This window comes from Corvus moneduloides, chromosome 1, assembly GCF_009650955.1.
Source record: "Corvus moneduloides isolate bCorMon1 chromosome 1, bCorMon1.pri, whole genome shotgun sequence".
Classification (NCBI taxonomy): domain Eukaryota; kingdom Metazoa; phylum Chordata; class Aves; order Passeriformes; family Corvidae; genus Corvus; species Corvus moneduloides.
Window position 1 is genome coordinate 163,672,381 of NC_045476.1, and position 27,152 is coordinate 163,699,532.

General features: G+C 42.7%; 1 protein-coding gene across 3 annotated transcripts in view; it reads right to left on the bottom strand.

Annotated features, from left to right (window-relative positions):
• Positions 1-27,152, bottom strand: part of TSNARE1 (t-SNARE domain containing 1) — a 468,220-nt gene that overhangs the window by 203,994 nt on the left and 237,074 nt on the right. For 2 of the 3 annotated variants that reach the window (XM_032134538.1, XM_032134532.1), the window contains exon 7: positions 16,601-16,768. In XM_032134538.1, coding sequence (XP_031990429.1) covers positions 16,601-16,768 — 168 coding nt within the window. The remainder of the gene's footprint in view (positions 1-16,600; positions 16,769-27,152) is intronic. The other variant, XM_032134539.1, reaches the window with a different exon arrangement.

Genomic DNA, 27,152 nt, shown 5'->3' on the forward strand with positions numbered 1-27,152 from the left:
GATCCTCACATTCGTCTATCCGTGACCATCCAAGGAAATTTTTCGTTGTCTCAGGCTGAGTTTGCTCATGCCCTAATGGTAATTCCTAGTTTCCTCAGTGTTCCAGCAAGGAGCCTTTTACATAGGAAGAAAGCATCACAGGAGCCTGTTCCAGTACCGTGGTTGGGTACTGGAACCATCAAGCTGGCTGTTTCTTTGTTGATATTCCTGATATCCAACCTAAACCTCCCTGGACACAACTTGAGGCCATTCCCTCAACTCCTGTGACTGATCACCAGAGAGAGGAGATCAGTGCCTGCCCCTCCTCTTTCCCTCACAAAGTTGCAGACTGCAAGGAAGTCTCCCCTCAGTTTCCTCCAGGGTGAACAGACCAAGTTGCTTCAGCCTCTTCTTGTATGGCTTCCCCTCTGGAACAAAAATTATGTTTTGCCAGCACCAGAAATGTTGGCGTGGTTTGAGATATTCTCACTGGTTTGCAAGGCCATATCAAAGTGGGTCTTGCATCCTTTTCCAAGACCAAAAAAAATTTCATCTTGACGTGAGCCAACCATTCTCTTACTCACATTTTCACTTAGTTTTCTGAAATAGTAAAAACAGTTTTCTTCTTCTGATCTGCAATTAACATGAAATTCAATTACTGGGATTTTCTTCCAATCGAATCGATTTTTTCCCCATTTTGTTGCTGGAATGTACAGTCACGTTGGTGAAAAAGGGCAACGTGCCAGAATATTACTCAGATAACCCTGACATGCTTAAATGGAAGACTTTTAATTTGTTCAATTAAAAGTACACATCAAAATCAGGATATTGTTTTCCTTTGATTTCATTATCTAAACTGATGGCTTATAAATGCATTTACTCATGAGATCATCAGTCTGCGATTATCAAGAGAATTGAATCATAGAATGGTTAGGGTTGGAAGTCACCCTAAAAACCATCTAGTTATGCCATACTCTGAAGAGGAAGCAGAAAACAAGTAGGTCAAGAATGGTCTCTGAAAAAAAATACTTGCTATTTCCTTGAATACTTCCAGGGATGCCCCATCTCTGGAACTGTTCAAGGTCAGGTTAGAAAGGGCTCTGAGTAACCTGGTCTAGTGCGTGGCATCCTTGCTGAGGGCAGGGGTCTTGGAATTAAATGATCTTTGAGGTTCCTTCCAACCCAAGCTTTTCTATGATTCTATTATTTTTATGATTTTATAGGTGCAAGTTCAGATTACAAAAACTTCAGATGACAAAAATCTTTCCAACTTAGACACAAAGGGAGGAAGCACTCTAAGAGATCGGGGTGACAGAAGCTGGGATGCAGCACTGCCACTCAAAGAAAATTTAAAAAACCCAGAAAATAGTATTTTGTCCAAACCATCTGGTGAAGAAGCAGCCTACAGGTGTCATTGATTATGGATGTATGTTTGAGCTTTTAAGATAGACAACAGGAGATGTTCTAGAGCAAATTAAGAGAAAAAAAGCTGATCATGGGTCAGCTCATGATGGAACAGATGTCTAAAATCTTAGTGGATTACCTGTGTTCTAAAAGTGTGTTTTCATAGATTATTTTGAGACCTTAAAGTCAGTCAGGGACATCTACACCCTAGAAACCTCCAGTTACGGAAAAAGTACCTTGCTCTGGGTGACAAGAAATCCTAATGACCTGTAGAATCCCCCAGACTTGCTAACAGGAACATCTAATCCCTGTTTAGGAACAAGCCCTGTTGCAGATTTCCAGTTACAAACAACTGAGCTTTACAAAGTCTTGGCTGTTTGAATGATGAATAGAGTAATAAAACCTTACACATCATGGTAAAATGGCTAAAACAGAACAAAACAACAAAGCACATGCAAGGCTGTGATAGTCTGGTCCTTGTAAGGAAAATCACAGCTCACTTAGCCCTTGCAATTCTTTAAACAAGTCAATAACTCAGTGGAAATGAAAAAGAAACTCCAAACCAGTTGCTTTAATTCTTTTTCAGATTATAGAGGTCTGTGATGTTGTCACTCCTCAGGTGACTACAGAAGGTAACTACCATGGAGAGAGGTACAAAGCAATGCCAAATGCAAAAGCAGGTCAGGAGAAAGAAGATAAAAAAAAAAGAAAACCAACCAAAAAACCAACCCAAAATAAAAAGTAGGTCAGTTTTCATCCTGACAAAAGGTTAACAGCCAGCTTCCTCTAGGAATTTTGCTGGATGCCACATTGTTAAATATATTTACAAGTAATCCAGGAAAGTGAATCAGTGGTGGAGAGAGGCAAAAGAAAAAAAAAGAAATCCCAAAAATAAGTAAAAAAATATCTTAATCTGTCATCATGATAATCCTGCAAATTCCATGTTAACATGAAGGCTCTATTCAGGTGCAGAAGACTGTAACCTTTGGTGAGCTCCCTGGGGGCAGAAATTGGATACAGAACTATCAAAAACCCCAGGATCACTTGAACAGTCTCATCTGGAGGCTACAGAGGTGAAGTAGACACAGTTATTCCAGGACAAGGGGGTTACAGGTAGAGCCAAAATCTCCAGGCAAGCCTTGAGACTGGGGGATGGAAAAACCTGCCAGAAAAAATGGAACATGGAGCTGAGTCTGGCTGTCTGGTGAGAAGCAGAGTGTCTCCAAAACCTAGGGAGGGCCTGGCTAAACATTACCAGGTCTCAAAATACTCTAAGAGGTGCCCAAATCCAACATGCCTGAATTTGGGCAGCAGATCTTGGGCCTTGTGGGATGTGCCAGCTGGATGTTAATGCCAGATTGCATCCAGAGCAATGCCCATTGTGCAGGGCAGTGAGAGGACATTGTCTGGAATGGGTGGAATTATGAATAGCATAGACTTGGTACACACAAGATGTAGAAGTCAATGCCTGGGGAAAATCACTGGGCAGAACCAGACTGTATTTCTGTAGTCAGGCTTGTCAAGACTGGACAGAGCTGTTGCAATCATTAGAAAGTCCTGAGCACTTCCAGTAATACGACACAGAATGATGTTCAACACTGATTAATTCAAGTGTGAGAGAAGGAAATGAAAATGGCTCCGGCAGCTCCTGTGACTCCACATTTGGCACACAAGTCCAGCAGAGAGACTCGAGCAGCCCAAGGAAAACCACTGCTTAATGCACTGGTGCCTTCCAGAACAGCAAACAAGGTATGAGGACACACAGTGAACCAGGCAATAAATAATACAAGGTTGGCAGTCTGGCACCACTTCCCAGCTCCAGCCTCGCTCAGGAGAGAGGATTAATTTATCCCTGTGCTAATGCAACACAGCCAGCGAGTGCCAGCACCTTGGTGGCTGACAGGAACAATGTGGCCGAGGCAGGTGGCACTTCAGTGGCACTCCTGACCCCGAATCTCAGAGGAGAGAGTCCTGCCTCACCTTGTTTGAAGGTCACCAAGCATCAGAGAGCCTTCAGCACAAAGCCATCTGCTCAGCCATCCACTCGACTCAACCCACCACGGCGCGGGGCCGTCCCGACGCCTACAGGGAAAACCCACCTGGGAAACAAAGCACTGGTTCCTCAGAGCTCCTCCAAAGTGATTGTGGCAGCCTGTTTGATGGCACACAACAATAGGTGCTCTAACTCCACAGGCATCGGGAGAAAAAGAATAGCAAGAGGTATTTGTATAATAGTCTTTAACCCAAACCCCACCGCTCCCACACAGAGTGCTGCAAAATTAATCAACACCAGTTTCAGGGGGAATGGAGGGATGGAGAAGAAGAAAAGAGAGCTCTGACTGAGCCAGATTTGAAGTATACACTGTTCCCCATGGTATAACAACTGCATGGGTTTGGTGGGGATGTACTGGTGCCCTGGGGACATCAGAGCTGTAAAAACTCCTGATATGGCACTGTCCCCTGTTAGGAGATGATGGTGCTACTGTGATATTGGAGATACTCATCTTGCCCCTCAGCCTGCTCCAGACCTTCTCTGTGTTACACAGTCCTTCTGGACTGCCCTCTGCCTGCAGCAAGGATGGTGATCCCATGAGGTCTTCTCAGCCCTAGGAACACAGCAGGAAGGAATCCTAAAAATATTCTGTCTTCTTCCCATCCCCCAGCAAAGGTCCAGGGTAAAGACTGGGACAACAGGGAAGAACCACTGCACCCTGAGGTTTGGGGGATAGCATGGTACCTTGAGGGAGGGACAAGGACAGAAAAATGTTGAAAGATGATCTAGTATGGCAGGATCTGTTTGAGTGTGGCTGTAAATTACCTTGTGCTCCTGCAAAAACACCCAGGGGAGAGGAAAGCTGTGCATGACAGAAATGCTGTTCATGCTTTTCTTTGGAGGAGTTTGAAAGTCATTCAAAATGAGACACCAGTTCATTGACAGCATGGAAGTCAGCGGATCTATAGCATTTTGCCATAGCTGGGGATCTACCCTATAAGCAAATTAACCCACTCACCAAATTCCCGAAGTTTGTTTAGGGAAGACCACCTATATTTAAAATCTACTCTTTTACAAGAGACTCTCCTTGGGTCTCTCCTATGAGATGACTCAGAAGAAGCAATAATCTTCCTCCTGCAGTCCAAATAAAAGGAAGGAAGTTCCTCTAAATCATAATAGGTGAGCTGTTAAAAGTTGTGACACTCAGCAGCACCTGGAGTTGAATGGGAAGACGCAGGACTAAAAGACGCAGAGTCTTTAATCCTCAGATAGGGAGACAGGTGACTGGTGGAGAAATGCACAGCCAGTCCCTGTTTGCATTTAAAGCTCTTGATTCCCTGGCTCAGCAATTCTGCTGCGGCATTTATTTTTAATGCTTTAGTTTTGCAATTTGACTTTCTGGTGGCAACACCTGAAGTCACCTTCCTTTAACCCTTCACAGTGATATAAATTAGAAAGAACATCAGGGGAAACAACTGAGGGAACACGACTTAGCCCTGTCAGACTTCAGCAGGAGGTGACTCCCTCCTTAGCAATCAGCACCAACATGCAAAGGTGCAGGATTTCCTTTTATTTCCTTGAGACACACTCGGGATAGAAGGACCTAATCCCAAAAGTCCTTGCATCCCAATGCTGAGATTTATATTTACAAGCATGAGCTGAAATCAGGGAGGCAGAGAAGTCATGGGGTTTGCTCTTAATTTCCTTTCCCCCACCCCTCCATCCCCACTTTACATTGTTTGGATGCATGTAGAAAGGAAAAAAAAAAAAGGGAGAAATCCCTTGTGTGGCAACTGCAATGCTCCAGAAAGTTTATTTTTAAGGGCTATTTTAAAGGATCCTGCCAAATACAGGGGGTGATGCGTACAGAGTGACTTTTGGGTCCTGGCTGCTGGCAGCACCCAGTAATCAAATCAGGCTGAAGGACTGAAGTTTGCAGCAGGGTGTTTATAAGGACTGTAAAAATGAGACTAAATATGAAATTCTGCTGAATCATTGCTGATCAAGACATCCTTCACTTTGCCTCTTTACTGGTCTCCTAGTCCCCACTGCCCCCACTCCATGCTAAAAATACCAAAAATAAAGAGACACTTCTGCTCTCACCTGAGTTTTATTGAAAAAGACACAAATCCCTGGAAACAACAATGAGGGAGACTCTCCAGGAGTAGCTGTGTGTGTTTTGGGCAGTGGGGAGAGCACGAGTTGCTTTGTGCAAGCCCCTTCAGCTGCAGTGATGGGGTACAGGCACTTTCTTGTCTGAGACTGAACCACCAAGTTAATTCCATCCTTGTTAAACTGAAGTTTTCTGAAGGCACTTTGGTTTACCAGAAGCCTGGTTGGTACAAATGAAAGAACTGCTGAAAAGACTCCATTCTGAAGGCAACAAAAGGCCCAATGTCCAGACCAGACCCACTTCTTAGGGCAGTCTGCTGCCTCCCTGGGGTCTGGGTTAAAGATGTGAAGAGAAAACTTCCTATCCTGTTACAACCCTCAGATTATTGTCCAGTACTGATTTTTTTTTCTGCTATGTAGCAATGAAGTTGCAATGAAAAGGGCAATCAAGAGAGTTCAAGGGTTTGGGATGACTGATTAAGGGATCAAGAGCACAAGCAGTGTTGTCCTCTATCCTCCCAGGAGGTTGCTGTGAGTTGGGGCTTGGTCCCTTCTCCCAAGTAACGAGCAATGGACAAGAGGAAATGGCCTCCAGTTGCACCAGGGCAGGCTTAGGTTGAATATTAGGAAACATTTTTTCCCCAAAAGGGTTGCCAAGTCCTGGCACTGGCTGCCCAGGACAGTGGTGGAGACATCATCCCTGGGGGATTCAGAAGATGTGTAGATGTGGCCCTTGGGGACATGGTGTAGTGTTGAGTTTGGCAGTCAGATCAACGGTTTGACTTGATGATCTCAAAGGTCTTTTCCAGTCAAAACAATTCTATGATACTATAATTCCTCAAAATCACTGGATTTATGGCCAATTCCTAAAAATTGGTCAGGCAAAGAGACAGTAGCTGCTACCTTCAAACACTGGTCTGGCAGATGAAGTTGAGTTTTTTCCTACATGAGGAAATAGCAGCCTTTTTAAAGAGCCTGCAAGAGCTCTCAGTGCTGTATGAGATTTAAAGTTGCTCCTCCTCAACACTAACAGATACCTCACCACTTCCAGGAGAGAAAGGGGTCTGCCAAGAACCATGAGAAGGGCAAAATGAGCATAGACTCCTTTTGCAGCCAGCAATAAAGCATTGTTCAGAAAATCAGCACATGCTCATTGAAGTCTCCAGCACTCAGCTCTGAGCACTGAATCCCTTGTGCACATCTGTCTCAGGCCCACAACACCCAGAAACTCATCTTTTAATCCCTCAGCAGCACGTTGTCTGACATAGCTGACATTCACCTGCAAGCTTTCCTGCAGGTATGTTTTGAAGGTACAAGCACAGAGCAGATCGTTTCCCCCCTGCCCTCACTCCTGCAGCCTCATCTTCACGTCGGAAGATTTTTCAGAGGGTAAGAATTTCTCTGTCTCTGACAGAGCAATCTGTGCTTTCAGAGACACAGGACAATGTTCAGCATCTCCCGATAAAGTCATGATATCATGGGTGAAACTTCATATCCCAGCAAGCCCCCCCTGTAGGGAAGATCTGCCTTCAGCTACAAATGATGATCAGTGTTTTCCTTGAGCTTCATCCAAGCTGAATGGATGACAGGGTGTTTTCTGAACAGGAGCACGTTCCTTCTGCCTGGCAATTCAAATACAGGGAGAAAAATTAGAAGCTAAATATGCCAGATCTTGTATTTGGATCTCTCATCCCAGCACAGTCTGAAGAGAATTGGGTACGGAAGTACAGAACAAGCAGCATTTTAATCCTGGCACAGATCCTGACTCTTTCCCAGGTCTTAAGCAAGGCATTTACATTTCTATGGAGCTCCACTGGCAGAGAAACAATCCATAATGTCTCAGTTTCTCCAGCTGTGAAATGGGAATAGGAGCACGGTAAGAAATCTGTGGCAGCTTTTATTCCTTGTGGGAGAACTGACAAGGAAAGATGAAACTCAGGAACATTTGATCCAAAAAATCACCAGCTCCAAAGGTAGAGTTAAAAATAAGCAGATGTTTATTGCTGTAGGTAGAGCAGAGAATCATGGAACGGTTTTGGTTGTACAAGACCTTAAAGCTCATCCAGTTCCAAGCTCCTTCCATGGGCAGGGACACCTTCCACTATCCCAGGTTGCTCCAAGCCCCCTCCAATCTGGCCATGAATACTTCCAGGGATGGGGCAGCCACAAATTATTCAGGCAACATGTGCCAGGGCATCCCCACCCTTACAGGGAAGACATTTTTCCTAATGTCTAACATAAACCTGCTCTCTTTCAGTTTAAAGCCATGCAACAGTTTAAAACCTGGAGAGAATGAAGTCTTATACATTCCCAGGAACACTTAGAGTGATCCAGAAGAATCCTTTTAGTCCTGGCAGCTTACTAAAAGATGTTAAGAGTAAAATTACAAAAAACTGTCTGAACATGTTTTGACCTTTGATCTAAAATCCTACCACACATCCTTCAACAGCAATACCTTAGCCTTAAATTAGAAGAAATTGCAACTTTTGTTTTATATCAACAAGAGTCCACATTTTGCAAAAAATGCAGTTTTAATACCAACATTAGCAAACCACATCTGCATTCCAGTTGTTGCTGGACAAGAGAGATCTGAATTCTTCTGAAACATGACTCTGGTTTTATTCCTGCATCAAAATCACAGAATGGTTCAGGTTGGAAGGGACATTAAAGATCATCTCGTTCCAATCTCCTGCCATGGGCGGGACACCTTCCACTATCCCAGGTTGCTCCAAGCCCTGTCCAACCTGGCCTTGAAGACTTCCAGGGATGGGGCAGCCACAGCTTCTCTGGGCACCCCCACTGATGGAACACAGGCACAGGGTCACCTAAGAGGACTTCTCTTCCAGAGACACCTATCTTTCTGAGGGGTAAAATATCCTAATTATTTCCCCAAATAAATGACAAATGTGGTATGAACAGAGGAGCAAAGAATGAACTCCTGCCTGTGGTGACAATGGATGGAAGAGGAGGGAGAATGAGGCTGACTTGGGAGCTCACACAGGCAGGGAAATCGAGATGTTTTGTCTTTAGAGTGAAGCAAGATTAACACATGAACTTCTGGTAGCCCTCAGTGGTGCAGTCAAAGGAGATGGAGAGATAATGGGATCATGAGATCACAGGATAATTCAGGTTTGAAAAGGCCACAGGAGAGCTCAAGTCCAGCCACTCACTCACAGCAGAACCAACTCTGAGGTCAGATAAGGTTGCTCAGGGGTCTAGCTAAAAATTTGCACTGAAGGAAATATATTAAAATACTAAAATTTGCAATTCTTCATAGTTTCTAGGTGAGTCTTAATAGTCTTTCTGCCTCAAGTGAGCTGTCTGAGAGCCTCAATACAGAGGAGAAGAGGTGACTTCAGTGCAGAGAAGGAAATGACAACCAGAGGAGACACTCTAGGTAGATAAATGGTGAACAGGGTGGTGAGGAAAGACAGTTCTGCAACATCCATCCACTTTCATAAAGGAGCAATTAAAAGTATTAAAGAATACCTGAATGAAATGAGCCTGCATAGTGCAGAGGGCATAAACTAATACTGCCTTTGTCATCAGCCTCTAAAATTTGACATTCATTGTTAACGATGTTAACAATGTGATTTTCAGTCTAATTTCTGCGAGGATGTGGGAGAATATTCCTGTCAAGGATAATTTATAAAAGACCAGGCACCTTTTGGTAAATAGGAGGGAATGGGAACTGGTCTTGCTGTGAAATGTGGATTTCATTATCCTTCTCAGTTATCTCTTCCCTTGTTACCTCTGTGGGGTCTTTATCCTTGGTTCATTTCCCTCTCTGCTGAGCTCTGATGAGGGAGGCCTGACTCAGTCTCCAGTGGGTTCTTGAGATGCTCCAGGGCTTTGCCAACAGGAACTTTTATATTTCCATGACTTAAGACTCACCTGTGGTTACTTCACCCATCTTGACTGGGGAAAATTTTGATTTCCCTACCCCAAAAAAAAATTTTAAAAAGAAAGCACAGCACTCAATCCAGGAAGGTAAGAAGCCAAACCTGCTGGGACAGCTCTTTTGAGCACTGCTAGAGGATCTCAGCTGGTTGATGGGCTATCGATGTCCATTGTTATTAATTAGCATCAGAGAACTAGAGAGTGAACTGCTCTAACCTAAGTGATGGGTGAGAGGAGTAATTCCCCTTTGGGGCAGAAAATCACAGCCACGAAAATCGCTCTATTGATGTTCGTACTCTCTGTGCTAACAGAAATAGGGGCAAGTAATTACCTTTGTTGAGACAATCATCATCTGGTGGCAAAAACTTAGGCAAAAGTGCAGTAAAAGGAGGATTTTAACAAAAGAAATATTAACACTTAAGCAGGAGGATTTGCAGAAGATAAACAGTATTTCACCACCAGCACTGGAGATGTCTCTCTTTCCAGCTCCCTGCCATATCAATGAACATTGACAGGTCATACACAAGACTTTAACTCAGCTCAGTTTCTGTGGATATAAATATGCAGATGTGTCTCGCTAAAATTCAGATTTTTAGCAAGTTATGTGTGTCTCAGCACTATTTTCTCCTTCTGCAGAGGAAATACTTCACTTTTAGTAGGTTCTAAAGTCCATCCCTATTCAGCAAAGCTGTTAAGACACACATAAGGGATTTGCTGAATCCAGGCTTTCATTACTGCCTTCTTCATGCAAGCTCACTGAAGGAATAGTGCATGAAGGAAAGGGTTTAGGGCAGGACTCTCTGACACTAACAGTCTTTGGATAAGGCACTGGGAATGTAAGTGAGAAAAGGAAAATTATCTCTAGCCCACAGTGGAAACCTCTCCAATTTAGTTAAAAACACTTCACCACACACCGTTTACTCATAAGGTTACACCTGAGACATGAGAAATTGCCTAGGGCTAAAAAAGATTTGTGACATATTCCTGAAACCTCTCTGTCTTGCGAAGGGATATCCAAGGCTGTACACATATCCCTGGTGAAACTGATTACAAAAATGTACAAGCTGTAATCATTTCCATAAGGAGAAGAAGAAATACAGTTTTAGCCAGGCAAGAAGAAAAAGTTTGGGCTTTTGCATGTAGTCATAGCAAAAGTGATGTTTGAGCAGAAAGGAGATGATGAGAGAATCTTCACAATGTGTTACCCAGTGGTATTTCATCTCTTGCCTCTCTGTCAGGATGCAGTGGGATTACAGGACCGATGGATGTGTATTGACATATTTAAACAGCACTTAATAAAGAGTAGGAAATACAGCATGTGATGTGCTTGCTATTTTAGTGGTAGAACCTGAGGGAATGGCCTGAAGCTGTGTCAGGGGAGGCTTAGGTTGGATATTAGGAAAAGATTCTTCCCCCAGAGGGAGGTTGGGCACTGGAACAGCTCCCCAGGGCAGTGGTCACAGCACCAAGCATGGCAGAGCTCAAGAAGTATTTGGGAAAAGCTCTCAGGGACATGGTGGGATTCTTGGGGGTGTACTGTGCAGGGCCAAGAGCTGGGCTCGATGAACCTTGTGGGTCCCTTCCACCTCAGGATATTCTGTGATCCTCACAGAACCCCTGAAACTAAAATGAATAAACATTTCAGTGCTGCCTGGCATGACAGTGGCAGTTTGAAAGCAACACGCTGAAGATGTGCAGATTGAATGTGAGTGGTTTTGGCATGAAGGGAAGTCCCTTATAGCAATTCAGGAGTGTTGGAGGCCACATGGGCACACAGAGGGAGGCACAGTTTAATCAATATTCAATGGAAATGGCTACTGCAGGATTCCACTGGGATAGGCTGCTCTTTGTTCTCCAGAATTGCTGAGGCTTCTCCACATTTTCAAACAGGCCAGATTCTATTTTCACATACACCTCATTTTGCCCTCAGGCTTGCACAGCTTCCCACAAAATTTACCCTTCATTCACCTTACTCTTCCTCTTCCCTAAATGTTAGTGAGGACTAGAGGAAACTTTTGCGATCAATTCATAAATCAGTAGGGCTGCAGCTGTACAAGGACATGGGAGATGCCTGTTCTCAGGCACTGAAACTGCACTTCACTGCACGCACATCATTAAGTCCCCTTACCCTCTGAACAGGGTGGCTGCACCAAACTGCTTCTGGAAAATGTTACCTCTCAAATTGTGTCAATAACTGGGTAATAACTGGCTTATCTGGGTCAAAAGTGTGTCAGGATATGCTTAACAGTTATAAAGTGTAATGAGCAGGCTCTAGTGTCTTTGGTGAGTTTACTTGTGCAGAAATTATCTAGAAATTTTCCATCAGCACTTGTAAGCTCTGAAGTGGATCCATGGAGCTTTTTACACTTTTTTTCTGTTCAGCTCTCATACAACACCAAAATCCTATATACAGTCTGCTGCTGCAGGAGCAAAGAACTAACAAATGGGAAATAATTGAGAAGAGAGCACTGGAGTGACTGAAAAGCCACGGAGACCAACTTGTGAAGAGGAGGATAACTGTTAGCATTTGAGGAGTTTAAAAGCCAAAGGGGAAGAAGAATTATTTGAAGGGTCCAGCAGAGTTTCACTAGGTGTAAAAAGCCAAGAATGAGAAAGGGATCTTTAGCAAGAACAGAGGGAAGCATTTCATCAACACCGAAGCCTGCTGGACCGTGAAATAGTCTCCCGAAATAAATGGTGGCAGTCCTGCAGCTCAGGTAATTTTAAATTAGACTGGGCAGGATACTGGAGCTGGTTCTTTAGGGAACAACTCAATACCAGTCCCAAGGAGGGCCATGTCAACCTGGCAGGCAGCTCTGCAGCTCAGGATAATTAGGCTCCCCAACGCTGTCATGAGAAGGGTTTGACACTCACACAGATTGTTCACGGACGGTGCTTGTCATGATCTTGTGTTATTTATACATTACTCTGAGTCAAAAAGCCTCTGTGAAGACACAGGCAGAGCCCTCATAAGTCAAAGCCCTGGACTATTGAAGTTGATGAAAGGTATAAAATAGCTTGCACTAAACCCTCTAAACCGCAACCATCGGTGAGAGATTTTACCGAAAACACCCCTCAGCAAGAAATGATACGTAGTAATGAGGGAACAAGGAACATGTTTGAACTAACAAACACACTCTTCCAGGCTCTGTGGGGCTTTCTTTTGTTTTATTTTTATTGTGTTTCATTTTCTGTCTGCCTACAAAGGCTTGAGTGACAGGCGTGGAGGCTGGCATCTATCACTTCTCTTCAAAACAGATAGGGAACAAACATCAACACTTCTAATGACGACCCAGAGGGAACATCCTCTCCTAAAAATAAAAGCAGTTTCCTCACACCTGTTGCCACAACCTATCCATCTCTCCTTCTTTTGCCAAGGGATGCATCAGCTAAAATGCAGTCGCTGTGATGTGTTTTGCTTTCTTCAGGATATCACGGAATCACAGAGTGGTTTGGGTTGGAAGAGACCCTAAAGATCATCTTGTTCCAAGCCCTGTGCCATGGGAAGGGACACCTCCTGCTCTTCAAGGTAGGAGAACGCCCACTCTATGGAAGCAGAGGATGGGGATAGGAAACTGCTGTGAGAGAGGAAAAGGGTTGGTGGACCATCTTGGGGGAGGTTTTCCTCATTTTCCTTTCTCATCACCTCTGGGGAAGCTGTCTGCATGGGGAGGATCACAGGAGACTTTCTGAATCAATACAGCATTTAGAATCTTTTTTTTATACATCTTTCCAGTAACCAGCTGAAATTCTGTGAAGTTCCCCATTCAGTGCTTATCCATTTCTTCTCAAACTTTTATCACCTCCCGTTTTTCAGATGACCACAGGTGCAAATGAAAGGCACGGGATGGTAAATTACATATATTATATATATATTGGCTATGACAGAGCTTGTGCCAGCACTGAGCACTGACAATGCACATTACAGTTCAGCTCATGTATTTCTGATGGCACATTTTACAGTGCTATATATAAAGTTGTTATGGCATCTATTATTCACTGCCAATACAGTTCAAGTTAAAATAGGTTTTATATAACAGTTCAAAGCAATATTTTAAGAAATAACACTTGTGTCAAGGCTGCTGCGTCCTACCAGATTTTGACATTTCTAAGCAATAAAGATCTTTATCCAAAATGTAAGGTTTTGGCGAGACATCTCCCTTGCAGACGTCTCTGGTTTTAATCTGCAAGCAATAGCAAAAGGAGCACATTTAAATAAAATGAACAGCCAGGTGAACTTTTGACTTGGCTCTTATCTTTCTAGGTGGAAACTGTGAACATTGCAAAGTGCCTCGAGGGATTTCCTGACAGAGAACAATGTCCTATTAACCCGAACCTCTGAAGAGATTCTGGAGATGTGGAAAACGCACAAGTGGGAAAAAGTCATTGGAACATTAAGAAAATGTCTATTATGGGCACAACTTCATATCTGTTTTTCAGGGCACAAGATGGGAAGAGAACTTATTTCCTTATTTCTTCAGCAACAAAAAAGTTTTTATACCTGTTCTTGCAAAAAGGGCAAATTCAATGTCTCAAAAAAAAGCCCCATGACTGGTACCAGCACCATGAGCTTCTCCAAAGTTGTGTGTAATCAGAAGATGTGATGTTCTTTCAACATCTCCTGCGCTGCTCAAGATCTCCATGTTTCTGGTGCACGATATGCAGCAACATGGAAATCCCAGTGAGACCAATCTGCTTGCACAAGACAAATTTTGCACAGCTCTATTCTTCATTCAGGTCCCCAAAGAACAAACGACAACAAATGCTATACATCAGTTTGGCAATAAATTTAGTTTATTAGTCATGTTTGACAGGAATAATGTGTCATGTTAACCTTCTTGGCTACTCACTAGTTATGAAAATATACTGGAAAAAATTGTTATGGTGACTGTGAGTTCAGGGAATCCCCTGTGTACCCACAATTTCTACTGAAAACAGGGAAGCTTTAATTTGCAAGATGAGTCCTTTCACAAGAAATATGCTCATGTGGGTCAACAAACAGAAAAACAAAACACAGTGAAAATTATTTAAAAGCACCATCTGCTTGTTCAAATACAGCTGGGGAGAGGAACAATGCTGTCCAAAAAAACTCATTTTCATTATATTTCTTTCAAAAGAGATGTTAAACAAAATGCCATCGGTCCTAAATGTTTTCCTCCTGAGGAGAAATGTTTAAGCTACATTTGAAATAATGTTTGTGGAATGCAGCCCTCCTTAGAGGATGAACAGGGATCTTGGAAAGCAAATCAAAATGGATAGAGGAGATGGGGAAAAAACAGGTAAAAAGAAAGTGCACACATTCTCAGGAAGCAAAAGCCTAAATAACATTAATTGCTTAAGCTGACTAAATCATTAATTGTATAGACTGAGCTATTCAGAGATAAAATCATGTCAGGCAGAAAGGTATCCAGGACCAAATCAATAGATACAAACCCTGCACAATACATGAATGTAGATATTTTTTTTTAAAGTTATTTAGGACTGTGATTGGGTTCATTTCACCCCCCTCAATCACCCCACCATTGCCACACAGTCCTGTGCAAATTGGTGCAGAGACATCAGATTGTGGCACAGAAATGGGATTTAACCAGCAAAATAAAGATCTCTCCAAGGAGACACAACTGCACATCTTGACTTTCCAAAGCTGGTGTGCTTGAGGCTGCCTTGGGGGTTGTCATTCCCCACTGCCTAATGGGAAAATATTAAATGGGTTTTTTTTTTCTCTGGGGAGGACAGGGGCAATGCAAAGACAAAATAAAAAAGGCTCTGACTATATTTCAAACCAAAAGGATCACAAAATCACAGAACCACAGAATGGCTGAGGCACCACGGTGGGGTCATCTGGTCCAACATCCTTGCTCAAGCAGGGTCATCCCAGAGAACTTGGCACAAGATTCTACTCAGACAATTGTTAAATATCTCCAGTGAGCTGGTGGTGTTGCTCACAAGATCATTTCAGAAATACATTTGCTACCATCCTTCTTGAACATCAAAGTGCAGGAACAGTCCAAAAACATGCATTTTCTTTGCAACAAAGTTCCCTACAGTTTGTCCTGCTGGATGCACTGAGATCCCTCAAGTGTAGAATGACAATTCACAGACAAAGATACTCAGTGTGAGAATATTCTTCGACAGTTTCACCCCTAGTAATGGACACAAGTCCACAAAGCTCATTCATCTCTGCTCAGTGAACCATAACAGAAATTAGACAAACACTGACCTCGACCTGCTCCTGTAAAACTGTCAGCATTTCTGACTTGGAGAGTTGAGTCATATGTGGGCATCACTGTTTGCAAACAGAGGGCCCAACCTCAAAGCGCCAGCCCCCAGCAGGAACTTTTGTCCCCTTTTTGCACTCTTAGCTCAATCACAATTCCTGCAGTACAGCAACCAAAATCTATCCTGATAAAATTAGCCCAATCCAATTAAAGGACAAAGTTTAGGCCTTAATTAAATGTTCTGATTATTCTGAAGTCCTCTTTTTTTGGTTCATCTTGAGTTTAGGTCTGCAAAAGCATACAAATTAGAAAGGTTTAATATGTTCTTGTTTTACCCATTTATCGCTTAAATTTACTTAACAAGAGTTTCCCAAAAGCATAAAAAGAAGTATAAAAAGAAAAATGTGGGATGCTTAACTTATTCAGGCCTCTTTTTGTTCCTTTTATTTCATATTTTTACAGTGCTTTTGAAAAAAATAAAAGGAATAAAAATAGTATGTCCTCTTTTAACTACATCAAGAGCATCCAAATACTTTAAAGTAGCAAAATATTGAATTATTTGAAAAGGTTAACAAGTTGTTTCCTTTTGTCTACCTATTATTCTCTCTAGTGGTAAAGCTGAGTATTTTTTGCCTGTGACAAACTCCAGTTTCAAGTTTGAGTGCACTGAGAAAGTTGCTTTGCTGCAGAACCCAGCTCAATTAAACCATCTCACTACAGACTCAGCTGTGGAAGACTCTCTGGGAAGAACCCAACCATTAGCCCATGACCATTAATTAACTCTTGTAATTTTCATTACTAATCATCTGGCTTTCCAACTTTTCCTTCTGTCACTGATTCCCATGTTTAGAAACACTGGATAATCTCCCTGTCTTTCGTGATGCTGTACCGACAGCAATGCAAATCAGCATTTCCTTAATCACGTTGAGCAAGGCACAAGGCAAGGACTCTGCCTTTCCAGCTCACAAAACCATGGTGGGAGGAGGTTACTGACCTCAATCTGCTGAATGGCTTCTTCCCGCTGGCGGATGGCTTCCAGATCCTCCTCCGTGATTTCCGAGAGCAAGGCTTGGTCCTGGCCCTGGTTCTGCCACACGCCATCGCCTCCGTTAAAGATCTTCTCGTCGTCAGGCAGGTCAGAGAAGGGGGTCTTGGGGCTCTGCTAATTTGGGAGAATGGAAAGAAAGCAAAGGAAGTGTAAATGTTTTCTGGTTTCACACAGCTTTAGTGTGGGAAAAGAAAATACTGATATAAGAGATGGAGTAAACAGTGGCAAAAAGATGGAGAGGAGAAAAGTAAATTGCATGAGAGGAAACATTTGAAGTCTCAAAGGAAATGTCGGGACCTGAAGTCAGATCTCCTGAGCTGCTTTGGGTCCCCTGCAACCAACTTCAATTTTCCACAGTTCTGACAGAACAAAACATTTATGTGCAGCTGAAAAATAACACATTTACCTTGTTTAATTTCCCTGCAAATTCTTCCTGAATTAGACACTTTCTCAGGTACACAGAAATCCTATTTATTTGTCTTGAAGACTTTATGACCCAACTTATAAGGTTCAAAATACAAAGGTTCCAGTCCTCTCCATTTATGACATAAACAGCACAATTTATAAAAGGGGAAATCACTGCAGTGATGTGAGTGCAGAGTGATCAGCTCGAGCAACTCACAGGTTTGTGGTGTTCACTCTGTGGAGTTGACCTGGTTTTGCTGACACATCAGATCACAGTCACTGAACCACAGAATGGTTTGGGTTGAAAGGACCTCAAAGATCATCTCATTCCAACCCCCCTGCCATGGGCAGGGACACCTTCCACTATCCCAGGTTGCTCCAAGCCCTGTCCAGCCTGGCCTGGAACACTTCCAGGGATGTCCTTCTCTGGACAACCCATTCCAGCACCTCACCACCCTCTGAGGAAAGAAATTCTTCCTAATAGTTAATCTAAATATCTCCTCTTTCAGTTTAAAACCATTCCCCAATGTCCTATCTGCCTGTTTAATAAGTTTTTTCCCCTCTTTTTTAAAACTCCTTAACTTGTTTTATAAGCCCCAAGATACCATTTCCTACTATCTTGGGAGCTGCACTTATATTCATATCCAGATTTTAAAACCTTGTTCAAGAACCAGTTGTATCTACACAAAAAGTAGCAGAGGTTTAGCAAGGTCTTCTCCACCCAGCCTGTTTAGGTTCTGTGCCAGTTAGGTTCAGTCCTGACTGGACTTGGAGAATGAACTGACTCAGGGTTGGTTTGGAGACTGAGCTCAAGTTCTAACCTAAGAGGTGCTGATTAAGGCTCCAACCTTACAACTGCATGACGGTTTCACTTCAAACAATGCTCATGGTCACCTAACTTGCTCTTGAGCTGAGCTTTGACTCCTAAATAAAAGTTAGAATAAAAAAGCAAACCATGATGCTCTGCAGTTGAAAGAAGAAATGGAGTGGCCACAGCACATCCTTGACCTAAATTTCCCCAAAGCCTCTGAAAGCTATAGGAGAGAACAAGAGCAAGTACTCAGGGGGGTGCTCAGTTCTCTGAGTCTGGGTTTATCTGAAGCACAAACACTGGGAGCTGTGCCTGAAAAATAAAAGCCTGTGCTGTCTTGCTGTGGCTACATCTTCAGAAATATAAATTTCCCCGAATTCCCACAGAGTGAACAGGAAAAGGAGCCATGGGACAGTTTAATGGAAGGGCACAGGACTGCAGAACTGGAAGGAGTGGGAGGACTTGAGTCTAGAAATGTTTGTTTAACTCTGTAACTCTTCTTTAGCTCTTTAAAAAGGATATAATTCCTGTATTTAGAAACAAAAGAATTTTTGCTTTTGCCTAAACTTAGACTTTGTGTTCGGAAATTATTTTTTTATTATTATTATTATTTTTATTATTATTATTACCATACCTAATTGGAGACAAGGAAAACAACACAACTTGGTGAAGGAAGTGGGGTGATGGAAGAAGTAGCAGGAGATGGGAAAATCAGCAACAGTCAAGTATCTTTCAAAATATGAACAGCAGATGAAAGTCTTTGACATTGATGTCTTATTTTTTTTCACCTTCTGCTTTCCAGGGATCTACTGAGAAAGGGTGTGTTACAGGAAGAAAACCATCATTTAAAATTAGGTTAAAGATTAATTTACACTTTAAAAGACATATTTTAATAGGATTAAGATTCTCTGGGGGTGTTTTATTCACTAATTATCACGTGCCTTGGACACTAACTTCCCTGGTAGAGTGTTTCAGTGCCAAAAGAGTGTATTAATGGACTCAGGAAAATAAAGCCTTGGGGAATCCTAATGCTTCATTTAGTGACAGAGGTGTCCTCTCATCTTCACCAGTGGGTTAAGATGAGCAGAGGCAAACTGCACACGCCCAAGATTCTTGGAAGATCCCAAGAATCTGCCCTATGGAGACACAGGAAAAGTGTTCTAATGAAATTCATGTACTCTGGTCACAGCAAGGACTCTGCACCAAGGACCTCCATGCCCATGAATGGACACTCAAAGCCATGCTTGTCCTATGCAGGTCTGAATTTCAGTGGAAGACGACAAATGTGCAAGTGTTCAAATGTTTCCTGTTCTGATTTGGGAGCAGAGGGATAACAGGAGAGCCAGCAACCAGCTCTTCAAATTAGATTAGTCCATGGAATAACACAGTTGCACCACAAATATGCTTTATCTTGGCCTGTGTCAACTTTATTTGTCATCCTCACTAGCTGGGCCTGGTATCTGTAAATAACACGTCCCCCCTGCAAATTACTCAGATAATGCATTGCAAGGGCTGCTGCTCAGTCATCTCTTAAAAAAAATCAGCTACTCATGTGTTTAAATAGGTAAAGGTCTAGACACAGATCGTTTTCTCTAAACAAAGTAGCAACCTAAGCTAATTTCAGAGCTGCTGAGGCAATTACATGTGTTTGTATCCTTAACATCTGAAAAAATCCGACCACAGCTGCTGAATGAGTAAATCAGTAAAACAACAGGATGCAGGGGGGCTGATATTTCCTTCCAGACGTAAAAATGGCTCCATAATAATGTTAAATACAGTCACCATGACCTGCTATCAGAGTCTGTATGCTGTGCTAACAAATAAAAGTGATTTTGTGCTGTCGATGGTACAGAGCCCCTCATTTCTGTGCTAAAGTGAACAAATCTTAAATCTCAAACTGTGAAGAAATCTAATCACTTCTAATGCTTCTGATTGAAAGCTACATATAGCTTGGCTTATCAGTGTTCTTCATTCCCTTTTGAGCTATGTTCATTGCCATGTCTGACAAAACATTGTATTTATAGCAAGAAAAGATCAGATGGAGGGCACTCACTGAGCCTCCACAGATAAAGGTCCCTTTGACACTGCACTGGAAGGGGCCGTAACTCCCCGTACAGGCATTTCCACAATAAATTTGATTTAGTGCCAAATTTTATGCCCTGTGAATCTCTGTGTAATTTTCTGTTGGATTTCCTTCCATAAATTGTTAATTGGATGTGTTTGAAGTTGTTCTTTTGTTGAAATTTGCCTCTGGCAGATTTTTGTCAAGACATATCTATAACCTGAACTCTGCCAATGAAAAAAAAATTATAGCAGAGAAAAAGTTGAGTATATCTGATATGCTCAGTAGTTCTTTTAAGACTAAATCCCTAGGACTGAGGGTCATACCATTCTGTTGTTCATCATATCTGAAAAATTATGCCGAGACACAACATTTTTCCTGTTGGATAAAATCTTTTCACCAGGATAAAATCATTGCTGCTTACAACTACATTTTTTTATCAGATTTATTCTACCAACGGGGAGATGCTATATGCAGCTGCTGATAGGGGGGAAAAAAAAAAAAAAGAAAAAAAAGGTTTTATCTGGATGGTGACAGCTTCTGTTAGTGCCTGTGCTTTATCAGCAGCAGAATCTTTGCCTCAGAAGTTTCATGTCTGAGACCCCTCCAAAAATAACCCCCTCCCAATTGGTGCTGCCTCACTCCCCATTTGTCTATCAGAAGGGACAGAACATCACGAGTTTGACAACTCATGTCACACAAAATCACCAAGCAAGGGGTGGAAATGACTTCTCTTCTAGCTCCCATATGGTCTTTATTCCACAGAGAAGCAGAAATCCAATGGGAACTCCAGCTAATGTAACACCAACCAGCTCATCAACCTCACAGCTCATCTCCAGAGAGCTGGGAGTCTCCTGTAGCAGTGAGAGTGTCCTGATACCTCCTAGTCCTGCAGCACTTTTTTACCTCACTGACTTTAATAATGACATTCCTGATTGCTGGTTACAAGACTGTTCCCTTACCACAAATTCAGGGCATGAAATATTGACTGGAGATGGATGAAAAATGGTTTTTACTTCCAGTGAAATGTTTAGCAATTTCAAAGGAAAATTTCCTCTCCAATCTCCCCAAAACCTGAAGATACAGAGAAAAATTATACAACAGAGACAAATAGAGATACACACACTCCCTCCAGCTCAGGTTAGTAAAAGACAGATAATAAAGGTGAGAAATAAAATAAGCCTCTCACAGCCTTGCCAAAAAGAACTGTAAGAGTTGATGTAAATAACCAAGATTTATTGAAGCTGGGTTTACAGACTGGCCACCAGGTGAGTGACACCACAGGCACGGGAGAAGGAAGGGCTGAGGAAGACATTCACAACCTTCCACTTTCAACCTCAGCATAAAGACAGTTGAGAAGGGAACTTGATTAAGCCTGGAATGAAACGTGAACCCATTTCTACACCATCTCCTTCCACTCCAAACTCCACCAGGACTTGTGTCCTGGGGAGGAGGGTTTCATTTCTGCGTGTGAAAGTTTGGGAAGAGGAAACAGGCACAACATCTCAGGATGAATGCGGCAGAGCTGTTGTCAGAGTGGGGAAGGGGAGCAAGAGGCTTGGAAAGGGATCTGGGGGTCCTGTTGACAGTAAGTTCAATTTGAGCCAGCAGTCCCTCACTTGGACTGAAAAACTAATTCTGGACAATAAGAAGGAGCACAAGTTCCCTTTTTTCTGACAACTACTCCATTCACACGCACATTTCACAGCTGGAGCATTGCTGGGCTGTAAGGCCCTGGAGATGCCTTCGATATGCACAGCGCCATTCACAAATTCCTTGTTTCCTTGCAGTTTATACGAGCACAGGTAAAACCAGTCTCACTTGTCTGAGCTAATTTTGTACTACAGACTGCCGGCAGCTGCAAGGAAATCTTCTGCAACCATGAAAAGAGAGTATTTCAGAGCTTTTATATGACTCAGGGAGTAAACCAAGGAAGGTTGCTCTCTCTTCCCAATCTCCAGAAGTCTGCTGCACCTCTAGCAGGGATATGGCCAGCTCCAGCAGCAACCACCACACCTCCCACAGCTCCTGCATACTCTCACATCTCCTTGGGTAACATTTTGGCTCCGGCTTTCAAACAAAATGCAAATGCAGAGATGTTTATCTCTTGCTTTATAGTACATATAGACACATAAACAGCCAGGCAACACTTTATGAGGATCTCCTATTCTCAGTAGCATCCAGGCTCAGAGTTTCACATTTTATTGCATGTAGAATAATGAGGCTGGAGTGTCTGCATTAGAGATCAATAAAACACCGTGCATGGAGGGCCACAGTGCAGAGCACTGCTGGAGTTACTCTGCCTGACGCATTTTTAATCGCAGGTTGGCACCGCAAAGCTGCCTGGGACAAAAATGACACAGAGCAGCCAGTTTAGCCTGACTATCCCCAAAATACAGCCAGGTTAAGGCTGACAGATAAATTGGATTAGATGATCTCTCTCAAACCATCCTTCCAAAACAACTAACCTTGCAGGCTCAATGAGATTTAGAGCTGTACCATGCCAAGCAAAAGCCCAAAGCAATTACAGGTAGAAAGGCCTCTGGCAGGCACAGAACAAGCAGCCTGGGACTTCTAAATCTTTTAGAGGAGAGAAATAGTGATATTACAATTTTGCATTATCTTTCACACAGAAGATCACAGCAGTGATTGGTAATCCAAGCTCTGTTGTCTTAGGAGAGGAGCTTCCTACAACTGGGAAAGAAATGCATCACAAGAATTCACAAATTAACCATTCTCTGTTCTTCCTTTTCACTAAAAAAAAGGCCAAATGTAAAACTACCACAACAAGGACAACTTTCAAGTGAAATGTGTTGAATCCTTCCTGCATGCATCACTGACATGGGCAAATACAGAAATGGATTCCACATTTTCTTCAACTTATGCAAATTTGATTACTCTGCACCAATCTAGCATGAGACAAACCAGGATAGGGAAATTAGCATAAAGGGAAGGGTTGAAGTGCATTTTTATTTAAATTAACTAGAATCCTTCGTGTGTTTCTGTCCTCACTCTTGATCAAGGTGTTTGCTTTTGATTGAAAGGAATGTGAAATTGAGCAAGAAAACCACCCTCTGTCAGTTTCCTACTACAGAATCTGCAAGAAATTACTGATTTTAGGGAAAATGTATTAACAGAAACTATTTTGCTAGTTTGCTTTTCAGCATTTTTAAATTTACTCGTTCAGGTCTCTGCAGTCATGAGGACTGAGAAAATCTTTTCAGTTTCCTGGAACTGGAAGAGACTTAGCAGCAGAGTACCTAGTTCATACCTCCTACTGTTTTCTTCTTCTTTCGTTTGCCTTCAAGACTTTATTACTTCACCAAATTCATTCTAAGCAATCCTGACCTCATCACCCAGGGCTGCTTGAGTTCAGAGTTGATCTTACTGTACTCAGGGTGGGAGAATTAAATGACCTGTCTGTGGTAGATGAATAAAAAGAAAATAAGCCAGGGGCCCGAGGTTTAGCTCTCTGATAACTGATGTGCTTTTAAGAAGCACAGCACATTTTCTCCCCTCAGTGAAGACCAAATTTAGGAGGAATGTCCTTCCTACCAGGCTTAGATGGTGGGGCTGACACTCGTATTTTGCTCATGGAGATCATCAGCTTCTAGGTCAAACTTCAGTTGATCATGAGGGCTACGTTTGCCACGTACTTTCACCCTGTCTGATTGAAGCAAGGAGCAGCTTGTTCTGTTCCTATTTCCAGTCCTTCTCCTTTTTTTTCCCCCCTCTTGATTTGGCAACTTTATCTACCGTGTAAATAGACGGTCCCACGGCGATGTGAGTGAAGCAAAACAGCATCAGTGAAGAGAGGCACACATCTCCCCTCTCTGTAACCCAACATGCTCTGCTTTTCAAACCCATTTCACTGAATGACTTCAGCCTGACTGCACCCATCCATCCCAGAGCCAACTGCCTGGGCTGCCACCACCTCCAGGTGGCATCTCCATACGCGAAGAGCAAGCAGATAAAACATTTCTTTAAGACTGTCTGGAAGGAGAGCATTCACTGGTGTTTTTATAGCATCACAACACATTCCTAAAGCTGCTCCTGCCCTTTCCTAGCTGTCTGTGCTATATCCTCAGCATCCTCTGTCTCCACACATCTCTGCTGGCACCACATTTTGGCTGGCAGTGCTGTCTGAGAGCTGAGCTCTGCATTGTCCCTGGATCCTGATGCAAGACAGAGACTCCCTCACCGAGCAGCTGAAACCCCCAGCACTTGTGTAAATGGCCAATGCTTGAAAGAGCTCACAGACACATCAAGACTGTCTAGAAAGGATCGTGTTGTCTCTGCCTCCCAACATATGTGCTGCCCAGCTGGTGAGCAGGTTCCTGCTAGAAAGGCAAACAAGAGGAAGAATGAGTCACTGGCTCACCCATTAACACCCATCTAGTACCAAAAAAAATAAAATAAAATAAAATAGTGAGGAGTCCTTTTTTCCTGGGTTCACATGGAGTCAAGAACCAAATTCAGCTTGATTTCCTGCAGCAGAGACAACCCCAGCACGGGCACAGTGCCACTCTGGAGCTGTGGAAAAGTAGAAAGATGCTGGAAATAAAAAGTATGTCTCTATCTTTCAAAAAATAGACTGCTTTTGTATTTTGCATTTTGTTTTTGGACTGCTCAGCCACTTTTATTTTTAGAAACATGGTTGACTCCCACAAAACTTCATTGGCATCAATTTTTTAATCTCTCTTTGTTCCTGGCCTTTGGCAGGGTTTCAGTGGACTGCTCAGTGTCTGAGCAAATGTTCAGAGCCTGAGATTGAGAATCACTCTCATTTAGTGACTCTTTATAAAAAGTATCTGCCCATTTTACAGCCCTTCACTGCCAGGATGTTTCTGTTACTGCCCAAAAGCCTGATCCCAAATCAGGACAAAAATCAGAGGAATCTTGTCACCATCTGGAAGAGCCTCGTAGGGGTGGGTGGTCACTTGATGGGAATGGGGCTGGGGACTCAAGACAAGGTTAGAGTGGGGTCCCCCCTTTGTGGGAGAGAAGGATGAAAGTAGGAGAAGAGCTTTGAGCAGCAGGATGGGACAACACCTCATCATCTCACCATAACTTTTGGCACCATCGACAAAAGAATCTCATTGTGAATAATCATAGAACCAGAGTCAGGTTTGGGTTGAAAGGCACCTGAAAGACCATCTCATTCCAACCTCCCTGCCATGGGCAGGGACACCTTCCACTATCCCAGATTACGCCAAGCCCTGTTCATCCTGGCCTTGGACACTTCCAGGGATGGGGCAGCCACAGCTTCTCTGGGCAACCTGTGCCAGGGCCTCACCACCCTCATATTAAATAATTTATTTCTAATACCTTATCTAAATCTACCCTACTTCAGTCTGAAGTCATTTGCCCTTGTCCAGGCACTCCAGGCCCTTGTCCCAAGTCCCTCTCCAGCTCTCCTGGAGCCCCTTTAGGCACTGGAAGGGGCTCTAAGCTCTCCCTGGATCCTTCTCTTCTCCAGGTGAACACCCCCAGTTCTCCCAGCCTGTCTCCAGAGCAGAGGTACTCCACCTTCCCGAGCATCTTTGTGGCCTCCTCAGGACTCACTACAAATGACCCATGTCCTTATTATATTGGGGGGACAGAGAATTGATTTCCTATTACAATCTCCCCATGCTTCCAATCAAACTTTTTTTCCCCCTTTTCCTCCAAACATCAGATGGGACACAATCATCCAAGTGGCAATACTGGGATGAAATAAAGATGCTTGGAAATTAGAATTTGATTACAGTGTTGTCTTTTTTAAGTGCACAGTTATGGGAGAGCACTGCACAGCAGAGCCCAGTTAGACAGGAACTTTTACTATCAAAAGGTTCTGTAGCATTTGTTCCTAAAGATACATTCAGTGAAACAGAATGTATTCAACAAAATTGGCCAAATGGCTTCTGTCCCTCTAAGTGTTCCCACTAAAGCCCCAAAACATCAATGGGGACTTTCCCAGTGCCCACCTATCCACGCAGGAGGGGTTGATGGTTCTTTCTCCTGGCCAGTGATAATTCCCACCTAACTCAGCCTAATCTACCCACCTGTAAACAACCTTAAAATATCCTTTTTATTGAAGGGAATTAAATGCTTGCCCTGATTTCTGTGTGCTCTGACAGCGAGGGCTGACATGGGCAAGAGGACATTGTTTTACTGGAGATATTTAACAACAGTCAACTTTGTTCAGAGGATGCAAGCTTCAATCTCCAGAAAAATGAAGAGTGACAACTTGAATTTCAAGTCAAATCAAGTCAGGATATTTACTGATTTAGAGAAAAACACAAGAGCAGAAAGAAAATCATATTCTTCCTCAAGAATAGTGATAGAGTTATTACAGATCTAGGCAATGTCTCAAGGAAGAGAAACTAACAATATTAGGGAAATTTGGACACAGAGGTATATTTGGCACCAAAGTGCCTGCAAAGTGAAATAATGAAAATAGGAAGAGTAAACATTGCTGAAGGGAACAGAATCTTGCTTCTGAGTTAGTTTGTCCAGGGAGAATGAAATAGGGAGAATTTGGCAGTTTGCTAATTTATCCTGCATGAGTCCTTTACAGGGCAGGATGAAGTGAATTTAACCTTCCAAACAGTGACAAGAAATAGGAAGTTTCAGGGAGAGAAGCAGTGCAGAGCAGCTTTATTATCCTCAGGTGCTCCGTGCTGTCTTGGTGATATACGCTCACAGAGATGTTAACCTTTCCTCACTCAGTCCCACACCACCCCATTAGCATACAGGCTTTCATGAGGATTGAAAAGCTACCTAAAGTGTTTCCAAAATAAAGTATTCAGCGAAAGGATTAAGATAAAAAAATGCTGAAAGGTTTTCCGCTCAGCGCCTCCGGAACGTGACATGTAACAAAATCGTCCATAATCTGCCCATTTTTCCAGTTAATATCAGGACAATGTCTTAACTGCGTCAGAGGCAGGAGAGGCCACAGATAAACATTCAGATAATTTCTACCACAGATTTTTATTGCACTATCATTATTATTTATTTTACTTCTGTTTTAACTGTGCTATTGACTTTGCAAACTGATGGGGTTTTAACCATCCACATGAGTGTTCTTTATTAGTTTTAGCACTTAACCTACATGTTTCTTTCCTAACATCAGGCTATTCTGGCTTCTATCATTTAACTCCGTGAATAATTCACCTGGTCTTCATTTGTATTTTAACCTTGAAAGTATTTATAGACTGTAATCATGTCTCTATTGATAC